The 22,938-nt window shown below is 36.7% G+C and overlaps 1 protein-coding gene across 3 annotated transcripts; it reads left to right on the plus strand.

The window, feature by feature from the left end:
- Window positions 1–47: 47 nt before the first annotated feature.
- Window positions 48–20,407, plus strand: LOC135685522 (ubiquitin carboxyl-terminal hydrolase 16). Of its 3 annotated transcripts, none has more exons than XM_065201496.2 (20): window positions 48–292; window positions 1,994–2,076; window positions 2,549–2,593; window positions 3,152–3,205; window positions 3,779–3,876; window positions 5,438–5,535; window positions 5,978–6,027; window positions 6,890–7,030; window positions 8,149–8,282; window positions 9,228–9,315; window positions 9,911–9,980; window positions 10,467–10,552; window positions 11,420–11,476; window positions 11,957–12,100; window positions 13,469–13,652; window positions 15,570–15,677; window positions 16,630–17,414; window positions 17,628–17,784; window positions 18,146–18,357; window positions 18,834–20,407. In XM_065201496.2, exons 1-20 carry the CDS (start codon window positions 205–207, stop codon window positions 19,074–19,076), a joined length of 2,925 nt encoding a protein of 974 aa, XP_065057568.2. In that variant the 5' UTR covers window positions 48–204; the 3' UTR covers window positions 19,077–20,407. The 3 variants fall into 3 exon arrangements, with proteins under 3 accessions (XP_065057568.2, XP_065057570.2, XP_065057569.2); XM_065201498.2 differs by having other exon boundaries at window positions 18,149–18,357; XM_065201497.2 differs by having other exon boundaries at window positions 11,960–12,100.
- The last annotated feature ends 2,531 nt before the right edge of the window (window positions 20,408–22,938 follow it).

The raw sequence follows: 22,938 nt of genomic DNA on the forward strand, positions 1-22,938 counted from the left end.
TGGGGTCTTCATGATACCAGGAAATACTAAGAATCCCTTGATTATTTCTAAGATGTGATCCACTCAAAAACGCAGTTAAAATTTTTGGTAAACTGATGAAGCATCAAAGTGAACATGGATTGATTTGCCGTCAAAATTCTGGTTTCGTCAAGGACTACTTACGAAATGCGATTGTTTGAAATTGAGGCTGGCAGTTGAACCAACATGGCGAAAGTCAAGGGGAAAGGAAAGAAGCAAAAGCTTGTAATAAACGAAAAAGGCGGGTCGTCAGAGGAAGAAAATAAAGGAGATAGTAAGTTTGATGAATGAATATCTTTTGGCATTCGATTTTTTGTGTCACGGTGCCTTTGTTTTAATTAATTTCCCAGATGCTGAGAAGTGGGATAGGGCCTAAGTAAGAGGCTTGCGAATGCATATAGCTAGTAACAAGTACTGAGGCAAATACCGTGACACAGTTCTCTTTTTCATATCATAAAGTACAATTTATTCCTCGTTAACAACCATGGCAAAACTTCAAATCCTGTCCAGGTTTTGATATATTGATGGTCTGATGAATTGACGAACGATGAGTCATATTTATACACGCCCCGTTTTCAGGCCCAGGTTTCGCCTGTACAGTTTTCTCAGATCATGAAATCACAGGGCAGGTTGAACAGGGCAAGCTGGTCAGGCTGAGGTTGGGCTGACCAAGAATTTCAGAAATATGTTTTTTCCAATTTAAAAAAGTACCAAAAGTTAGAAAAATATTGGTTCTTCACATCGCTCTCTATTGTCTTCAGCTAGAGAGTTTGCTATTCTGCATGGAGCATTTTCGAAGCATTGGTTCACTACCAGTCTGCAGAGTATGGCAGACACAAGCGCAAGGTCATGATAGTGCTGCATGCCAAAATTTTCTGATTGCACACTAAGTAGACTATAATGCTATTAAAAAGCCTATACTCACATTTGGATAGTAAAGAGAAATGAATGAGTGAGATCTCGCCGAGGACTCCCATACTTTGCAGACTAGGTTCACTAAATGTGATTATGATTATGACCAAGGTCAGGTTCTTGGAAATTCACCAGACCAACATCAAAATTTTCATTCAATGGAGTTTGGTGAAGAGTTGGCCAGAAATTACATCAGCTTTGCTACTCTATAATCATGAAATGCTCTGTTGTAATGTTTCTTGTCACTAAAGAACACTTTAGAAACATATGCAAAACTTCCTGTAGGCTGTTTTTGCTTATGTATATATTCAAGTACAAGTTTGAGTTTCATTTTTAAAATTCCAGCTAAGTACAATTCCATCTAACAACAACTGCGTAACTTCAACCGAAAATAAAGTATATAACATATGCAAAAAAGTGCTAAGCCAATTTGAAAGAAATTTGTAAATAAGGAATTCTCTTAAAGTGAAGCTCTCTCTGTAGATAGTTATTTTAGGAGAGAGGACCCCCTTAGGGAGCTATTGCTAATTTTTTAATCATATTGATTTTTGAGCCATCAGCCATTTATGATATTTTTGTTTGAATATAGAGACATTAATTTTTGATATTATCTTTAATCAACATGTGCACTTAGGTAAATGAATAAAACCACTTTCCAATGTCCCAACAAAGATTTTAAGTTTTTCTCACTAAGCTGAGTAGATCACATGCCTGAATTAATTATGCCTTTGAAACTTTTAAGGGCTTTGTGTATTAGACTCTTTGTTGTCACTGAGGTCTTTTTAATCTGATTGATGATTTTTAACATGACAATTGTGACCACTGTCCTAAAGCAATCTATATCCAGGTATCTAAACTAACCTGAATATCAGGGTTGGTTTTGGCTCATTTCTTCTTATAGGTAAAAGATAATAAATGCAAGTAAGTGCCAGGAAGTTGAGGGTTATTTCTCTTGTTTTTATGCTTGCCTCCTTGAATGCAATGAGGGAGTTGTCAACAATTGTTGTATTGTCTATTTTCTTCATAGTTGTTACTCAGTTATTTTATTTTATCATTCCTTTAGAGCCATGCACACATGTCAACAAGGCAGTACGCTACCAGTCTTTGAAGAAGGTACTCCCACATGCCAAGACTGGAGAATGCAAGGTAATAAGCACTACCTGAAGCTTCTGAAACAGCTTGCTCTACAAAGCTCCCTTGGTAGTAGGGGCTTATTTATTTCTGGGAGTTCTAGATGAATTTCTTTAAAGGAGGGAGCTCTTTAGACAGGGGGCTTATTCTGATAGTTGTAAAAATCTTTTAGCTATTTTTATATGTTGATAATTTATAACAGGAAGCTAAAAAGGGAAAAATTAGCAGTCAGGATATATATCTGTAGATTTTTAAACTTTATCAGAAACCTCCTTTGTGGTTTATCGAAAGAAACTGTTTTGTTTGCTCTGCAAATATTTCAGGTATGAGAGGGGAGCCTAATAGAGAGGGCTCAGTAGAGCTATTCAGCTTCAATGTTTCTTTTCTGAATTAGTTTTGGTTTTTTGAATAAGCAACCTTGCTTTGACATAATTTTATCATTGTTTTATGAGAAATACAATCATAGCCAGTTATTCAATTTTTGCAGGATTGCAGAGGAAAACCAAAGCTAACCCCAGAGTTAAAAGATGTTGTAAGTGATTTTTATTCAAATTTTTAACATATATATCAATGATCATTTTTATGTTCCTTATCAGTTTTAGTTAATCTATTTTTTTGTCTTGAAATTATTTGAATTTAATTTTTACAAATTTTTTTAAGCATGAAATTATTTGCAAGAAAAATTTTTGAGAAAATTTTATCACTCATTTAGCAAAATGGCTTCACAAAAAATATGTTGGATTTGTTACTTTTGACAACAAAGCCTGAAAAATGGTTAATCACCTCTAAAAGTTCAAATACTGAGATTTTGCAAGTAAACTGAGTAAGATAATGGATTACTGCTTTTTTGGCCTGATTCATAGATTTTATAACCTGTGCTTATGTGGCCATTTCTCAGCCAATTTGTTACAAACTTTGCTATACACTCTGTATGCATATGTAGATGTGATTTGTGGTGCTCTTCTGGTTTTTTTGTCAAACTTGTTAATCCTATAGATAGATTTTGATTTATCTTTTCACTTAGAAACTCTATAACTACTTGTTCTCAAAAGTATTATTTCTTGGATAAATTCATTTGTATCTTTTCTAGGAGGATGGTGAGCTCATGCAAAGTATTTGCATTTGTTTAAAGTGTGGTTTCCAGGTTTGTAAAATTAGATCCTAGAGGTATTTTTTTAACCAAAGGCTGCCTTCATTTTTTCATTGTTGCGATTTCCAAGTATGCTTACATTCGCCATTTATCTTCTCATTTCATGTTCTTTCTGCATCAGGCACTAAGTTTGCAATGGCTTTCTGGTTGTATCCTCGAAACTAGTACTGAAGTCAGAAAGCATTTGTGTTCAAACTGCAAAGCTATAATTGTTTGCCTACCGCTTGCTTACCATCATTATGTATCTAGGTGCTCTCCCCTCGATTTCTTAATCTAGTGAGAGAGTTCCTCCAAATGGCATTCCCCTGCAAGCAACATACTTATTATATAGATATTATAAGTATTTTTATGTAATTTGTAGTCATTGTATGTACATAGTTGTAATGTAGTTATAGTAAGATATTGTATGTGAAGGAATTTTGAAATATATAAAACTGAACTGAAACTGAACTGAACTGTATCATTTTTTACGCTGAGTAATGTCAGAAGAAAAATACTGTAGTGTGCTACATTTATGGTTTTCTGTGCCATTTTGATGCTTCAATTTTATACTACTCTATCATTCAGGGCTGCAGCAGAAATTCGCAGAATCGACATGCCCACTGCCATTTTCAGCAACAAGCTTCACACACAATTTGTATTAACACTACTACCTGGGTTATTTGGTGAGTTTTGTGTGATGTTAAGCAAATTATATTCTAAGTATTCAGCAACTGAGCAGGCTGCTGAGGCTGGGTTAGGTCTGCACAACCCAATGGAGCTTGTCCAAGCAATTTCCAGGCACAAGTCACTGGCAGGCACATTTTACAAACAGAGAGTAAAGTGCCAAGTTATGGTAGTGAAGCACTATCAATAAAGCACTGCATCACTGTTGGTTCGAAAGACTCCAATTTCGAAATTTATAATGATTATAGAGTTGTTGGGCAGGCTTGGTCAAATCTTTGGAATCTATCCATATCAAAACAAAAGATCCCAAATGGTATAGACAACTCGTCTTTTCTCTTGGGTCTTCAAATATATGAGACAAGACGTTAATGATTGATCAAAAACAGGCAACCAGTCAACCACCCTTCCATTCTGCCACTAATCATTTTACTTTCGAGCTGTAACTAGATATAAATTCCCGCTCATCTTCTTTTTGTTATGATCCGACATTTTAACTCTGGAGTCGTTCTAAAAACCATTTCAGCATAAATATTGTCACTCTTTTATGCCATTTTCACAAAATTAGCAAAAGGAGGCCTATCCCATGCTTTGGCTAAAGCGGCCTTTGGTATTGGTAGGCACACAGAAATTAAGTTCATACAGTATGGCGATTTCGCTGAACTGCTAATGATGTTGCCAATCAACTAAAGTTTTTACTGACCCACCAATAAAAACTTGTAGTTTCCTTCTAACAGCGCTAGCAGTTGCCTGTTGCTAGTTCTTGTCCTTACTCTTATATTTATCCTATGGCGGTTTTCTTTTATTTCGTAAGTATGCCTCTGTTCTGCACATAGTTTTTCAAATGGCCTAGCCAAAACAGCATCCTTCAGTTCTTCTACACAAGTATAAAAATTACTAGAAATAGAAAAATTGCTTTATTGCTCGGGTCTTTCGGTTTAAAATTCTGCTTCACTTCACAGTTTTAAAATACATCCATGAGATTTTTAAAGGATTAATTACTTAAGGGCCAAGCTAATGAATAAGCCAAAATTTAAATGTTCATGACAGCTATTCATCTCGTTGATGCGAGATAATCAAGATACCAAAGTTGATTATCTCTTATCTTACTTTGCTGCTCCTAATATCAGCCTTAAATTTCTGAATCATTCAATCCATGGATTCGGAATATATGCTGTTCGCTTCATTGTCGCTTTGCATATAGATATACTTCAAAATAGCACGAAAAACGGAAGCCAAGCGTACATAGATAGAAATTTTGTCTTGTCATTTTCCGCCATTTTATATTTTGTGGAGTACTTTACGACGCTATGTACTATATTTGAGCACGAAAAGTACTTTATTATGCTGTGTTTCGGCTATTCTGTACTTTTTTGAAACTTTGCACTTACGAAGACTTATTTGGTTTATTCATGATACAGAGCATCTGTGGACAAAAATCTTTAAATAACCTTTGCAGTTTCTTCCACTCAACACTATTTCTGCTTATTGTCAAGTCTGGTTATTTATTTCAGTTCAGTATTTAAACGGGCTTGAATCAGTAACGTTTATCTTTCTCTGCAGGTGCTATGCGTGCGATAAAGAGCTAAATAATGTTAGTGAAAATTCAGATATTCAAAAAACAATCAAGTTTATTCGTGAAAGGAATACAACCAAAAATGGTAATCAATTTTTACTCCTCAATTTTTACAATTTTTTACAATAATATTTTCTGACCTTGAAAATGGTTGAAAATTTGTCAGTGATAAATTAAACTAGATTATCAAGCTCTGGATATTGTTATGGTATTTTACTACATCAAGGTTCTTAAATATTAATCTTATTAATGTGATTGGCTTGCTAAAAAGCAGTTTGGCCTCTTCTATTGTCTTCAAAATAATCTAAACAAGAACACCAGACAGAAGCTGCCCCTAGAGATACTAACAGCACACAGCTCCAAAGAGATGGAAACGAGTCAATAGGCCTTTTTTGCGTGCTAGCTCTCTTTCAGCAATTCAAAACTGTTACAGGTTATTCATAAACTAGACAATTCCACGTTTTCGTATGGTCCATTGAAGTTCGTGTTAATATTACGTTTTGTTTGACTGCTCTTCTCTAATGTAGGTGCCAAGGAAAATGATGAAATCACCTCCTGTGTTGCAGGGGCTGTAAAGGTAGCAGTTTAATTTGTTGCATGATATCCTATTAACTGCTATTTATTGATTTTCGGACGTATTCTTGTTTTCTAGTAAGCACACACCTGACATATCCATAAAAGGAAAATTCCACCCCAAAAGTCTTTATCGCATCCCTTTCTTAGTTTTTGGCTTTGATTTGGGCTGTTTTGCAGTTTATGTATTGCGTCCAAATGTGTATCAGTGTTTTGCTATTCACTTAAGCACACAAATCGCGTAGCATCGTCAATGTTTCGCTGCAAATTTATTTGCTATTGTTTATAAAATGATTCTTAGTATTTCACTTTTTGTCAACCCCCGTTTAATGAACCTCCTCCTTTTTCGCCACCAAAAAACGTATAGGGATGTAGCATAGCAATGACGTAGAGAATACAATTGATATTTGAATAGAACAATCAAAACTTTTAGACAGTATTTGATGGCTGGTCACTGATTGTGATGATCTCCAAAGTCTTTATTTCCCTAAGGTTTTTTCAATGTTTACTTGAGGCTATCAATGCCCCAGATATATATGATGGAAATGAAAATATAAACTTTGTTTTGAAATAGAAATACGATGCAAAGAAATAATTGTATATACAAATTGTGAAAGAGTTTTATAAAATTTTAAAGAGTTTAAGTGGTAATATTTTAATTATCAGGCTGTTGTACGATGAATTGTGATTATTTGTGATTATTTCACATGTGATTTTAAGGAGTTTAAGTGGTAATATTTTAATTATCAGGCTGTTGTACGATGAATTGTGATTATTTGTGATTATTTCACATGTGATTTTTTGACATCCGTTTAAGGTAGTTTTCTTAAATCCTCATTCAGAGAATTTAATCTTTTATGTTGTAGGGGCTTCGCAATCTGGGCAACACTTGTTTTTTCAATTCAGTTCTTCAAAATATTTCAAGAGCAACTGTGCTGGTAGAAAAGTTAGACTCGCTATTAGAGAAGGAGAATGAAGTGAAAATTCAAAATAACAAAACGCCAAAGGTTTGTATATCTGTTTGGAATATATCACTTGTTTGTCTGACTTGGACTTCCGTTTCAATTTCAATTTTCATTTTAAAATTCACACAACATACAGGCTCCAATACAAAATTCATCAAATACAATACAATACATATTCCATACAGATGTAAAAACGATAAGCACCAAAAATTAAACTGAAAAAAACATTTGAAACCTGTATTCCTTAAAGAAGGAGATCTCTCAGTAGATGGACTAATCGATGAGAGAGCACCTCCTATGTTAAAAAATCCATATTTTCAGTAATCTATTATTCCAAAGGATGCGTTATGTGCAAGCGACCTAGAATGTCGACAGTAACCCTAAGCCCACGGAGTCTACTCCAGAAAAAAAACCCAAACCCACAGCCAACAGCAAGGAAGGGTTTTGTACCCAGAAAAGGCCCCAAAAGCAAGAGCCTACCAAAGCCATTCCAAAGCCAGCATAGTTTAAAAATTATGAGAATTACAACCCCAGCTGAAAAATGCAACCAGAATTGTGAATTAAAATACAAATATATATTCTTAGTTGAGAACAAATGGATTTTCAATTGCTGGCGAAAACTCAACTTTGAAATGATGATGATAGAAATTTCGTTCCAGGTTTCCGCTCCTGTGTATCTGAAAGATCTTACTCTATTTTGCAAAGTGTTTTCACAATTTAAAGAAAAAAATACCAAGCATTTGAATATATTGAGTCGATGGGAAATCTATTTCCAGCTTATTTGAAATAAATCTGCAATAAAATTATATACAGAAAAATTTGGTGCAGCAGTCAACAACATTTAGACGAAGAAAGATATTCAGACACGCTTTACAGACTTCTTATAACTATGTAGCCTGTAAAAAGGTAGTTAAAAGTGTGGTTTTTAAATAGTTACATTGTTTACAACTTGGTTTACAACATTGTTTACAACATTTACCCCCCGTTACAACGTACTTCAGATATTACGTACTTTATCCGCTTATCTCTTAAAGTACGTTATAACCGGATAATACTGTGTCACAAGTTTAGTTCTTCCTTCAAGTTATAGGAATTATTAAGTTTTTCTTTTGTAATGAAGCCATGTTGATCACAAGTTTTGTCACGATCTTGTTTTGCAGATTGAAATCACGGTGAAAAGGTCTTCAGCTGTTGGGCCTTTGACTTCCGCTTTGAAGTCCTTTTTAGACGAGTTTCACAGCAGTTCTCGCGGCGTGGTTACCCCTAGTCGATTGTTTGGCGAAATAACGAAAAAGTGAGTTAGTTAAAATTCGATGCTTGGAAATGTTTGGCCTCTAGCATGAGAATCAGGGGCGGACACTTGATCAAATATTAGGGGGGCAAGCCTATTGTTTTATTAAGATGACGTCACATTTCCCATTGTTTTAAAACAAAAAAACCATTGTCCTCTAAAGTATTGGGGGGAGGGCGGTCGCCCCCCTCGCCCCCCAAGTGTCCGCCACTGATGAGAATGCATTATAATGTTGGTGACTCGAACCTCGACTCAATATATCTCGTCGCCTCCTCCCTATAATTCATCCCCGGTACCAGCTTCCTGTAAGTAGGGCTTTGAAAACGACAGGTTTTCACATCGATAAAAATACTAGAACTGCTTAAGAAACATTGCTTTTCAATGCCTTCACCCCTATCATTAGATGCTGGTTAGAGCCAAATAATAGTCGTTTTATCTCACTTTCTCTCTCTAACTAGTTTTCTTTACTTTTATCCTATCTGACGTATCTTATTAAATTGCAATGGAGCGTGGATACCGTATTCTGAATTTCGCTGTTTTCACATGGTGACTCGATAAATGTGCTATTTTCAATGCATGGTTAAATATGCTTCTGCATTACCACGGATTTACTAAGGATTGGGTTCTCTTAAATCGTAGAGTTTCCAAGGGTCTAGTGTTCGTACAACTATATTACTAGGCAATTATTTGGGACTTTCGCCCTCTCAAAACAGTCAAGAAATACGACATTTTCTTTAGCCCTAGCCTTTTGATAAAACAAGACTTGCCATTTCGGTGCTAAATTGATACATCGCGTTGTAAGTTCAACTTCATCGAATTGATATATCGCATTGTAAGTTTTACAGACATATGTAATTTCAGTGAAATAAATAAAGTATATGCGAAATCCCACTATCAGTGAATTTGTTCATTACCTTGAATATGACGTTGATTCTAATATATCATCAGATCACCTCAGTTTCGTGGGTACCGACAACAAGACAGCCAAGAGTTGCTGAGATATCTTTTAGATGGAATGCGGGTAGAAGAATTAAAGGTATCTGATTTCTACCTACATTCAAGCGTTTTGCTGCATGATAACCCGTTCTGTGTCCTTTAAAATTGTAAATAAGCATACTTGTCCATTCTCTGGTCAATGAGGCAATACGTTTAAAACCCTGATAAAAAATTAATCCTTCTTCGAATGCTTCTGGTTTTATTTATCTTCGCCACAGTTGTCTGTCCTTTTGGCTCTACAATATCACTCATAACGTTAATAGCTAACTATTGAAAGAGACTTGTTGTCAATGTTGCAGAGAGCTACATATCGTTGATGAGTACATTTTGATAACAAACATTCGTACGAAAGGCTGTTTACACTTTCGTTGGAAGACGAAATTGGGAGGGGAGGGAGCATGTTACTAATTTTTTCGACAACAAGCTAATCTGAATGCAGATACCTTTTAAACGAATGTCTTTAATTTATATAAAGCCAACATATTTTCAAGCCAACGTTTGAAATGTCTGAAGATAAGTAATAGGAACATGCCTGGTTTTTCTCCTTTTCTCTTTCTCCTATGATACTGTCGTATCCATTATAGATCTGTATAGATCTTCGAAAATTCTATGAAAATCAATTTTAATATTTATAGAGGATTGAGTCCGCAGTGAAAGACGCTGTGAAGAAACTAGACTGTCCACCGACCAACGAACAATTGAAAGGTTTGCTTTTCTTTCAGTTTATGTTAATTTCCTACAAGTTGAAATTTTTAGTCGCCTCTGCCTTAAACCAGCACCTTTATATGTTTTTTGCTCTTTCCTTTAAACATGACTGAGAAAAATCGACCACCATTCCCTCGAACATTTTGCCCTTTTTTCACCTTTCTTTCCTCGAACGTAAAAAGCAAAATCAATCTCAGTTCTTGGAACAGTGAGTCGGATGCAGCTAGCCCTTAAATGCCCAGCCTATAAAAAAACATTTGGTGGACGATTGCCATAGTCACTTTGTTTTATTGGATATCAACAGTTTGATTCTTACTTGTGGCTGTGCTGTAAACCTAGAATCTCCGTGTAAGCGCCCTAAAGCTTCCATTTATATATGTATCCCTCTTAAACCAACAGAAAGATATTTTTACTAACAAAGCTGAGTTGGAATTTTTCTTAAGAGATTCAACTTTATGTATTTTCTTGTATTACCATTCGTCGCAGATTGCTTCAAAAATGTCAAGACGTTTGTAGATGATGTTTTTGGCGGTATGCTGGTCTCCACAATTGTTTGCTCAGAATGTAAATCGGTATGTCGTTGGCATATTACTATCAAAGTTATGAAACCATAAGTATTGAAGCCTTCTTTGATCTGTCTCTGTTTTTAAGCAAGCTTTAGTTTCTCGACAGTTCACCAGGGCGTCAATTATTTATAGATTTCATGTAACCGTGAAGGTTCTGAAGAAACTTTCATGTGGAAAAGTAGTTTAGAATCTAAGATACTGAATTTATCCAGAATGTTTTGTTGATGATAACAAATAGATACAATCAAAGACATTATCAGCAACCTATTGCTAGCCCATTCCATGATAGTCTATCCAAAAATTTCCTGTGAGAAAAATATTGTTTTTCTTTAATTTCCTGTGACCAATGGTCATACGGTCACGGGAAAAGTACCTCCCTGCAGTTCACTTAGAAAGTACAAAATAGTGTTAAGTCATGGCTCTGTCTTGAAAATGTATCAGCTGTCGGTAGGCCTCACCAACCCCCTCTTACTGCATCCTTCTCGACCAAAAATGTGAACGCTCTACATTCATTGACATGGCAGTCGAGTTAAACATATATTATCTTTGTGGCTTTTTTATATAGGACAGTCTCTCGCCCCAAATTCAAAGTCGGGACGTAATCATAGGGATAAGGTAAAGCATTAACAATGAACTGAAACATTGTGTTGAAGAAGATTTCATTTGTCCACGATAGCTTGTAGTTTCTCCTTATACTGAGGGCCTTAAAGATATCAAGCAGATAAAATCCCGACAAAAGTGTACAAAATTGAAAGGTTAGAATTCATGAAAAATTTGAAGCATTCCCTTTTTTTAGAGGCCCATTTTGTCAGGCTAGCTTTTTGCATAGCAGCAGATTATTGCTCCCTAATAAACCGTTTTTTTCTCTCTTAGAAATCGCAGGTTTACGAAAGCTTCTTTGAATTGTCGTTGCCTGTCAATACGACACCGGTATGTTGCTATTTCCTAATATCTTAGATTGTCTAGTAACATATATTTCTTTGCTTTTTAATTATATCTATTGACATTCACTGATTCAATTTGTCAGGGAGTGCTTTTGTCAAGTGATAAGCAAGTTATAGTCTCTTAGGGTTTCAGGATGCAATAATTTTTCAATCGTTTGAAGTATCTCTTTGAACAAGCGTACCCCAATACGTACTTGAGTGAAGTTTTCACTTGTGAGTGAAGTTTTTAAATGCTATTCTACAATGTATTATTAAAACCACATCGAAAATTTTCTAATAATAATTTCCCAAAAAGTCGTGAGCCAGAGAGAACCAGACAGAACAATGAAGGTTTGCTGTAAAACACGATTCCATAACGAGCTTTTAATGTCGTATTCAGTTTCTGCATCAACGTATGCTTCATGGTTGATCAATCAAAACAATTTTTTTGATATCAATGATTTATTTTTCGTACTTTTGCCAATAGAAGGAAACTGCCAAAGCCGCTGCCACTAGGCTTTTCAGTGGGAAAATAAAAAATGAAGATAAAACCCAAACAGATCCAGATGTTGAGAATCAGAGAAAGCTCAGCAAACACCAAATGAAAGTGATGGCGAAGAAGGATAAAAAGGTAGGACTATTTAGGGATTATTGGGGGATTATTTGGAAGGGGTAGGGTTATTCTCTCTACCTTTAAAGAGTATCTTTTTTCATTGTCCTATTTGTTTGTTTGTTATTGCCAAATTATAGATTAGCAAATAACATAAAACAGATTTTGACGTATGGTCTGTGTGTGCTCATAGAATTGAAAGAAGGAAGCAGTTGCCAGTCTGCAGGGATGGATACGATAATCTGGAAATATATTGTAATAAGTGAACAATTTCGTTGCATTATGAGTGTTGGTTTCATTCTTGGTCATTTTCTTTCATGAAAGTGGTTACTTTTGTTAAGTGACAGATTAATACATATATCGAGGGTCAGTTGAATGGCAGAATGACACGCCAATAAGGCAGTCTACATTAAGGTTTACCTAAATCTACAGTCTTGGTTACGAAATGCACGCATCGAATACCTAATCTAATCCCAGATAGAATAAAGTGAAAATTATAAAAAGGATTTTCGAGGTAGAATGAGGAATAGAGACCTACCAATTGAGAGGGGACAAGTCTGAATTTAACTTATTCAATGTCGCGTAGCGTGATTTTCTTTCTGGACTGTAAGCATGGGTCGGTGTTTTCATAGTCAATGATGTTTTCTAGAAAAATATTAAATGTTATAAAGCCCTGTTGGTATCTAATGAATGTAGGTAAATTATAGTAGATAAAGATATTAATTGCAAAATAAGGTTTGCTATGAATATAGAGATTCTTTTTTGCAAAGTCGTATCAATATAGTCAAGGATTAAAGATACGTATTTAAGCGCCCTTTGTTAATCAACAAGACTTGTTGTCCAGGTGGATTCTGTTTAGTAAGACTGTTTAATAAAAGACCATCATTTCGCGGTGTGTTAGCTGATTAGATTGGCTCATCCGGCCAGAGCTTGTACATTGCCGTGCATAAACAAGAAAAGACCGATTTTATATCACAATGTTGCGTTCAACCTGTACTTACTTCAAATTGTTTGTTCTTACTTTGTATTAAATGTTCTTCAGACTTAGCATTTTTAAGTGAGAAAGGAGATGTATATTGCCCTATTTGCCAAGAAAATTATTCTTGCTACTGGCAAAGTTCTCTATTTTGACCGATTGCAAATGTCGCTTGGCTTAATTTTCAGTTAATTTAACAAAGGCTCATAGGAAATATTCACATAGGAAATACATTGTGAAAAGGACTGAAGAAGGGGTGTGCCAAATCTGTCACTTTTGGTATCACCCTTCATGTCATACTGCATTAAGTTCTGTGTTCTTGCTCTGTTCCTTTTTTACATATAGCATTATTTGATTCTTTGAAGTTGCTTTTGCCATTTGTGAGTAAATAATCAAGGCTATTTGATGTGCAGGCAAAACGTGGTAAAGGAAAGGGAGCTCCGAGCCCGAAAAGAAAAGGCAGCGAAGCATCATCTGATCTCTCATCTGGTAAGCAAAACTCGGATGACGATCATGAAGAAGAAAGTGATGATTGTAACGAAAATGATTCAACCGAGAACAATGACAGTGAATCTACAAAAGCCTCTTGTAAAGAAGGTAACCCAACTATTCAGTTTGTTATTAGGTCTCAGAAATCTCGTAGTATCTCTAAAGAATTTCTGACATCCATGACATCTAGTATGCCCTGGCTTAAATGGCTTAAGTCCTTGGAATGCCCTGGCTTGAATGGCTTAAGTCCTTGGAATGCCCTGGCTTGAATGGCTTAAGTCCTTGGAATGCCCTGGCTTAAAGAGGCATCAACACAAAAAACTGGCATCGCCAAAAAACATTTTTCGTCGTTCTAGTTTGTTATGTGAGCAGCAAAGGCTATCACAAAAAGGGTCAATGTTGTCTGGAATACAGAAAGGGGGTCTAATTTAGGGGAAGAAAGTTGAAGCGAGCAAAGGTACGAGTGCCGTCTGGGTCGTCTGGAGGCCAATATCAAATTTAAACGAGCGCGTAATTGTCGTCATGCTCGCTGAAAATTGAAAACAGACCAATTTTGAACAAACATAGCGCAAAAAAGAGGAAAGAGGAAAAAACTTTTTCTGTTCTGGACAAGCTCTCACTAGTGAGGGTTAGCAAGTAGTATAATTCTACCATACATAGGTTTGAATACCATTATATTAATTTTATAACGGGAAAGTTTAGCATCTAATACCTACAATCACCGCCAAAAGTCTTGGAACACTAACGTATGTTTTCAAAGGCAAATTCAGCCACCCCCTCTCCCCCTAGGAACAATGTTGATTTACTATAGAAAAAAGAAAGGGGTTGTGGAGTATGCCCTTTCTTATGGCTTGTTTGATACTTTTCTATACTTTCAACATTGTTTTGAAGGGAAAGGGGGACGGAAGTAGTAGCATTCAGGAAAACAAATGAAAAATAGAAAAGCACAGCGCAAAGTAATTTTGGCAGGGATTTTGAGCAGTTCGAGAATCAAATTTTAAGTGATTAAATTCTTTCCTGGTTTTATTGACCTTTTTAATTTCATCGACGTGAGCAGCCATTACCGCTAGGCAGAACCTTGCCTTGTGCCGAGATATCCCCATCGACTGAGAGCTTTCACAATTATTTTCGGATATCACCTGATCAATCGATATTTGTTGATGACGATCGGACCGTAAAAATACTAGGTTACCAAAAATTAAATCGTACTGGTTTTATCGCTTGTTTCTCGCAACATGTATGTGATACAAAGCATGAAAGCAATTTTTCGGTAGAACTTTTGTCCCCACTTCATATGACCAAAATCTTTTTGCAATTTTTCGGGGGTCGAAATTTTGCGAGGGTGCCTCTTTAAGTGTTCCTTTTATGATGATCAACCGTACCCGTTATAAGTTAACTAAGCACTTCCAATATCCCAACATAGTTTTGGCAGTAAAGCTGAACATCATAACTATCTGACAGGAATCTATTGGACAACACCGAAACTCTTAACATTAAAATAGAATGGCGTTCGGAGGGGGTGTGGGGAATGTATTTGACAATGACCAAAATTTGATTCGTCGAAGACTTTTTGATTGGATAATGGGTATTCTGCAATTTTTGTGAAGAACTTTTCGCGCTTTTTTGTGAAGAACTTTTGTTACGTTTTCAAAGGTACCTGCTAACTTTGGTGCTGCTAATATTAGAACATATTGAAAAATTTTGTTGTTGTTGCTCCTTTTGTTATTGAGCGTCTTATCTTTTAAAGTATTTGGTTGCAATTGGGATTACTGAGGGTATTCAATCTAGTCCATTTATCAGCTTTATCTCATCATCGTGTCTCTTCAATTAACTTTAAATTGTTTTAATATCAGAAAATGTTTTGAGGTTAATGAGCTCATTTTCGGATATGCATCCCATTCACAATGGAATTTTGAAAAATGTTTGGCATTCCGAATATTTGTGATTTGTTCAAGAGGAGCTAGACTATCATTTTTGGTTGACAACGTAACTGATATTTAAACTTAGTTATTTTGTTACTTTCAGGTTTAAAGCAAGGAGAGAAACAACGTGAAGATGATTCGAACAGTTACACGATTAAAGACGAGGAAGATTTTGTAATCATTGAGAAGAAGACAAATGCATGTGCTGCCAGTAAGTAGTTTCGGGGTACTTCGATGTTAATCAAATATCGGTCTGGCTGTTATTTTCTTAGGTAGGAAAGACTGCTGTGAGAGGTTTCTGATCTAGATGGAATGGATTACATCACTTTTCTTTATCTTTCTCACTTTTAATGATATCTTTAACCCGATGCATCTCATGATATCAGGACTATTTTCCTTGTAATATTGGCATCTCTGTCTTAAAACATCCTTTTCGTAGCATTGGTGACTTTCCTACTTGCAGCCCTATTACATCTCTCACTTGCAGCATTGGTATCTCTCCCTCTTGCAGCCGTGGTACCTCTCCCACTTGCAGCATTGGTATCTCTCTCTCTTGCGGCATTGGTATCTCTCCCTCTTGCAGCCGTGATACATCTCCAACTTGCGGCAGTGGTACCTCCCACACTTGCAGCCGTGGTACCTCTCCCACTTGCCGCATTATTACCTCTCCCATTTGCCGCATTATTACCTCTCCCATTTGCTGCACTGTTACCTTTCCCATTTGCTGCAATGTTACCTCTCCCACTTGCAGCAGTAGAACCTCTCACACTTGCAGCATTTGGGTCTCTCTCACTTGCAGTCGTGGTACCTTTCCCACTTGCAACACTGGCTCCTCCCCCACTTTCAGCAATGGTACCTCCCCCAATTTCAGCAGTCGTACCTCTCCCATTTTCAGCGTCGGTACCTCTCCCACTTGCAGCATTGGTACCTCTCCCTGTCACAGCATTAGCAGTCCTAACTAGGAATACACCGTGGAAAATTTAATTTTCTGCAGGCAGTATAATTTTTCAAAACTAAACATCAACATTGTTGTTTCCCCTCTTGCAACTCTTATCCTCTTTTACCATACCAGGGCTTTGTTTTGGATCCCGATGGTCGCTTCACACTCAATATAGCTTACGTGTTTGCATTTTTCAGCGTTTAAGCTATTTTTGTGTTTGCAGTTGATGAATCAAAATCTTGGGAAAGTTCAAATCAAGCCATGCTCGGCGGCCAATCGACACATTATCGTGGAAGCCAAACATCATCGCTAGAGAGCCTTGCTTCGAAAGAGAGCACCCTTTACAGCAGACAAAACACATATGGAGGAAGTAATAGCAATTTTTCGAGCAAAGAAGATGTATCGAAAGTGGATACAGAAATCAATGAGAAGGAGAAAGAAAGGATAGAGGGACACAATTCGGTGGCTCCTACTTCTGGGAATATTAATGATACAGTGACACCACAGGAAGAGGATGCAAGTATGAGTGACACTGAAGCCAGGAAAAATGCTGGTGAAAAGGCAGCTAAGAGTCAGGTGCAGGACAAGGTGATTGAGGATACAATATGCATGCTTCTTGCTAAAGAATGCAACATCGATGAAAGAGAAAGGAAAGAAAATCAAGAAGCAGTAAATGGTGAAGCAGCGAGCCAGACAAGTGAAGAAAATTTAAATAGCAGAAAGGGGTTGGAAAAGGATTGCAAGGGAGTTGAAGTTGGAGAAGAAGCTCGTAAAGAAACAGAGAATGGAGGGCAAGAGGGGTCAAAAGATAAGCAAACTGAAGTAAGCTTATTTTCCAATAAACACAGAGAAAATGTGGAAATGAAACAAGAAGGTGCCACAACAGTGAACGACGGTATTGAGGAGAAAGAAACAAATGAAAAAGAGGACTCACAAGGGAATGACAGTGAAAGCGTCGAGGAAGTTACAGAACAGCACAGTGAAGATGACAATGGCTCTGATGAAGAGGTTCGTTTGAACAATATAAATAAATTAATTATTTATCGTTCAAATTAACCTTCAATAGAAAATAACTAGCATGAAATATAGAAAATTTCTTAGCATCTTCCAAGATGTATCTGCTCCCTCTGGCTACGTCGTATCTCCCATGTAGCTCGATGTTATTTTATTCAAAATGGTGAACTGCTTTATCCGTTGCTACTAGATTTTCACTTTTTCTAGGAAATGAAGAGTAATAATGTGAGCACATTCAGCCCAGAATACAAATGCAAGTCTGGTGAATGTTCAGTTTTGTCCTCTTTGCACCAGTTCACTGCCAAGGATGTTTTGGAGGGAAATAATCGTTTCCGCTGTGATGAATGCACGAAAAAGCGAAATGGTAACTATTGATAGTCTGTGTCATAGAAGCTGTCATAATGTGCTAAAGATTTGTATACGTCCTTTTTTGTGACAATCCCTTGTTGAACAAATTCTGGTTAATAATAGGGCATCTGGTTCTTTTCTGAATTTCCCAGAACCTTTCTAGCCTAAAGGCAGTGTTGACAAGTCTAGAGGTTATTCAGCAATGCTCAGTAATTGTGAATAGAATGTTTGTGTTAATAGATTATAACTTACAATCTCTTACTGTACGTAAATATGCTATGGGCTCGATCTTTCAAATGCTAGAATTAAGCTGTCTAGCGTGCAGATACCTGTTCAGTTGTCGAGAGATTTTTCATGATAATATTTTGTTTTTTTAGAAGTTATCCAAGTGGAGGAAGGCAAAGCAAACGCAATAAAGCCAGTTTTCACCGATGCTACAAAGCAGATGCTAGTATGGCAACCACCTTCAGTGTTGACGTTGCATTTAAAAAGATTTGAACAAGTGGGTCGGGGTCTGAGAAAAGTCAACAAACATATCGAATTTCCTTTGCAGCTGGATTTATCGTCTTTCTGTCATGTGAATAAATCGGTATGTGCTGCTTTTAGATATCCTATAGTAACAAAGATTGTTTATAGAGTCTATGTGTAATCATTTGTCTGCTTCGGAGGACACTGGGAAGTTGAAGTTACATTTAGACAGCTCTAAATATCAATTGCTACAATCTTCTTTATGCTTAATTTATGATGATGTTTTTAATGTTTTACATCGTTTCATAATTTGTTTTGCATTCCTGGTCCAGCCTTCAGTTTTTCCCCTGTTTCTCATCCAAAACATAGACATAAGCTTGAACGAATATTGGACATAGAACTTAAGCTGTGACCTTCATAGGAAATATTTTCCAACAGACAGTTACAAAATTGAAGTTAAGGAGACTAATTTTGCTCACAGTTTCACATCGGCAGAGCACAGCTCAATATTGTTTTTGTGCAAACTATCTGCATGTGATTGCTGCTTCCTACAGTCTCGACTTTTGACTAATAACAGATAAATTCATTTTCTCGCAGGTCTCAAAAGAGGATCTTCAGTACAATTTATTTGGTATTATCGAGCACAGTGGAAACTTGCACAGCGGTCATTACGTTGCATGCGTGAAAACGAGAACAATAGATAATAAATTCAAATGGTATTACGTAAGTGACAGCCGCGTTTCAGAGATTCAAGAAGAGGCAGTTTTAAAAAAGCAAGCTTATGTCTTGTTTTATCATCAAATAAGTCGGCGAGGTGGGAAAGTTGATAATGACAAATGAATTAGCAGTGTACTTATCGATTTGTGTAATAAGAATTTATATCTATGAATTAGCATAACAGACACTGAACAGAGGCTAGGTAAGCAGAGTGTTGGCTTAGAAGGCCTAGAATGATACTTAAGTCACCTTTGTTTATTCGTAACCAAACCAAGGCTACATGAAACTGAGTCTGTTTGATCCTCCTATATCATAGGTAAAAAATCTCCGACTACAGAAAAAACCAGTAACTTAGGTTTTTAATTTTCAAATCTGTTTGTATTTTATGTTGTACATCTTTGTTTTATGCCTGTCTACTGACCAATTGCAGGGGCATGATTTACTTCGATGTGATTAAGATTAAAACCGATAGGGCTGGGCCCGAGCTAATCAAAAATATATTAACATTTAGTATCCTATCAAAGTAAAATCACCTGCTTTGTCTGGCCAGACTCTTTTGGATATTAGGTCCCTTAGTTAAGCTTACAACAACCGAAGGTCATTGGCTTTAAAGGCCCTTGAGCAACCGGCATGCTTTGGGGTCGGTGTCATTTTACACGAGACGAAATGGGCTGTATTTTTTATTTCGATTCAGTACCATAATAGGCCGGTTTTGAAAATATGATCGCAAAGCATGCTGGTTGCGCAAGAACCATTAAGTTTGAGGGGCTTTTAATCTTTTCTGTGTAATTTTAAATCGATGTCTGTTATCCTTGTCTGTTATCTTATTTTAATTGTACATCGGGGAAAATTTGTTTTCTAAAATCTTTTGCTTTTGCTTTCAAAAGAATTCTTAATGAGCACACTGTATTTTCAATTTACTGTATATTGTCGTATTTTCATATCGAAAGAGTAGAATTTTTACGTCATTTAATTCGTAATGACGGATATCATATCATAGTAACAGGTAATCTGCTGTCTTCAAAGTTGAGCACATTTTTCGTATGAACAAAACACGACCACCTACCCCCACTGTTAAAGGACCAATTAACCGCATCAGATGGTAATTGGTCCTTCAACCGTGAAAATATGTGTTTCTACAATATTTTAAATATTAATGAAATATTTTTTCAATTCTTGGCTCGTTTGACCTTGCAAAAAGCTTCAATTAAAAGGAAAACGGTTAAGGGCGAATTTCTCAATAAAAGCCTCAAACCCAAGTAAATTAACAACACAGGGTGTGGCCATATAACCTGTGTCTACGAGGCCTGATAACGGGGCTTTCCATTTCTATGAGCCTAACGTGTTACGAAACTTTTCCAAATAAATAAATTAACTTTATTGAGTCTTTGTTCTGAAGAAGATACTTGTATTTTGATAAGAATCTCTTTTACTTATATTAGATTGGTTTGTTACGATTGCCTCATTTTTGCCTCTCGTCTAATCAATATCAGATTCATCATGTTACATACAAGTAAAATGATACAGAACGTGGTATTTGTTTAGCCCAGGGAACCAAACACGAATAGAAGCAAAAGACAACTGAAAAAGACAACTTTTACATTAGTAAAACTGAAGCGGGCTTATCAGAGCAAGTCTCTTAAATTTATTCTAAAATCACCCTTCCCTCCCCCCCCCCCCAGTTTTCCATGAATCGTTTTATAATGGAATCGACTTAAGGACTTGCGGCCACAAGGCATCTAATGCCATTTTACTTCCTGCGTATAAGAAACCTTTTTTTTCGACTGGTGTCTTGTCCTAGCCCCGCAACAAAATAGAGTGTGATGTAGTTAGAAACCTATATCAAAACGATTTTCATCGAACATAACGGTGTCCACGATGATTCCATTTCCATCCTTGTGGAAGGCCGGTAAATTTCTGTGTCATTCATCCTGCTGCAATTTTGACTGCAAAAAGACTCTTCAAAATTTCAACAAATTATTGATATGCGGACTATGCGGACGGTAACAAATTTTTAGGATTGGGTTCTAGTCCCAGCCTGATGGCGCGAAAATGCTCTGCTTACGTCACCTGAGTAATGCAGCCGGAAGTTTTTCTCCCTGCACATTCCATCTAAAGGAGAAGCACGTTTTCGCAAACTTTTAGGTCAGTATACCTTTAAGATGTTTTCTTTTACGAATGTTGCAACTTCAGTAAATTCCCATGTTGTTTTTATGGTGAGGAAACTCTAACATATCGAACTGGCTGGTGTATATAGCGTTCTCGACATGGTCAATAAAATTTTTTTTCATTGGCTATGTTCTAAATGACTCTACTTAATTCTTCAGACAAAGCACGTGCTACTAATTGAAATAGCCACGCTGCTTGCACCTTTGCCCTCAAAAAGTTTCAAATCCCAAGTGAGTGATGAAATCTTTAAAACTAAATCCTCCTTCTACTGGAGATAAATTTGGAAGGCCTATGGTTTCCACTTGGACAAGGTTGGAAGATAGGTCTGGTAAGCATATTAGTTCAATCACCTTAGATATATTCATTATCCTTTCAGAATTATAAAGGCCTTAGAGGTCACGCTTAATTTTGTTCATAGATCTTGAAAATTCAATTCACCGTGCGAAGGGAAATGCTAGGCCATGCATGTTCTTGTTGTCGTCTTTCTCTTATACGGTAAGCACAATTTGTTTATTTTCAAGGAACCCTGAGTTAAATTAAATTTAATTGTTCAGTATAGAATTTATTACGAGCTTAAAGTTTGTCGACATACGAACTGAAGCAAGTTAGTCAGTCTGTCCAGTGCGAAGGTTGAATCACTCCATGGAAGTATCGAACATCTTTATTGAATTCCTATTGTTTTACAGGTAAATTCGGGGTTGCCATTTGGCCGTTTTGACGGCAAAACTTCTCAGTTCTGGCCGTTTTTCAAAGCTGTTGGCTGTCGAAAATTGATTTGGCCGCTTTTGTAAGCCACAAAAATACAAAGGAAACTACAACTTTAGCACATACAATATTCAACATTTTGTTAAATCTCAAAATTGCAAATAACGAAGCAAGAAACAAAGTAAAAGATAACAGAAAATTGAAATTGAAAGCAAGCGAGAGCTTTTATAACAAACAAAGCCAATTTTGGTTACACTGTTACTCCAAAGAATCAGCAAAAAATGTAGCTTTTTGTATATTTTGTTTGGCTGGCCGAATTTGGACGTCAAGTGTAAAATATTTGGCCGCCAACCATTCCAAGCATCTGGCAACTCTGGAAAAATTCGTAGAATTCCTATTGTTTTCGTGGAAATCTTGTACCCTATTTACAAGAGTAAATTAATCCTCGTGTCAGCATTCGGTAGGTCAAAGTCGGTAGGCCAGCGAATGCTTTTTGAGGCGAATCGCAATGATCAAGGATACAAAAATTCAATGCACCATAAAGGCCAATGCAATCAACGTTTTCTTCAAATCATTAGCGGCACCACGGAAGGGGGGCTGGGAACACGCCCCCCATTTCTCGGCAGGATCATTTTGCATTTCGTCTAAATTTGATGAGAAAATGTTGGTGGAGGGGTAGTATTTTGGCAACGTACTCTTTGTAATGTAATCCCATGATGTTTGAACTGCCTTTATATTACCAAAAGTTAGTTATGGGTGTTCCCTTCAGGTAAACTTGGCGTTCCCTGTTGGTAAAAAGGCGTTTTCTGGTGCTAAAAAGGGCGTGGCCTAAAGATTTTTGCTTATCCCCCAGAGCGTAGTGGCTGGCGCCGCCATTGCTTCAGATGAGGTAAATCATTTACTTAGAAAGTTCTCTCGGATTTAGGGGTAACGTGGCGATGTATGTGTGGGTGTGATACCCCCTTCGAAAAAATCGTTTTAAAAACGAGTGGTCTTTGACCATCTCTGGCTTTCCCCCTTTGTCGGCAAAACCTGGACACTCTTGAACACAAAACCTAGCGATGTCCCTTGCGCACCAGTTTCGGGTTTCTCTTAAGATGAAACTGCCTCA

The sequence above is a fragment of the Rhopilema esculentum genome, chromosome 15 (assembly GCF_057945365.1).
Source record: "Rhopilema esculentum isolate cy_ngs chromosome 15, ASM5794536v1, whole genome shotgun sequence".
Taxonomy (NCBI): domain Eukaryota; kingdom Metazoa; phylum Cnidaria; class Scyphozoa; order Rhizostomeae; family Rhizostomatidae; genus Rhopilema; species Rhopilema esculentum.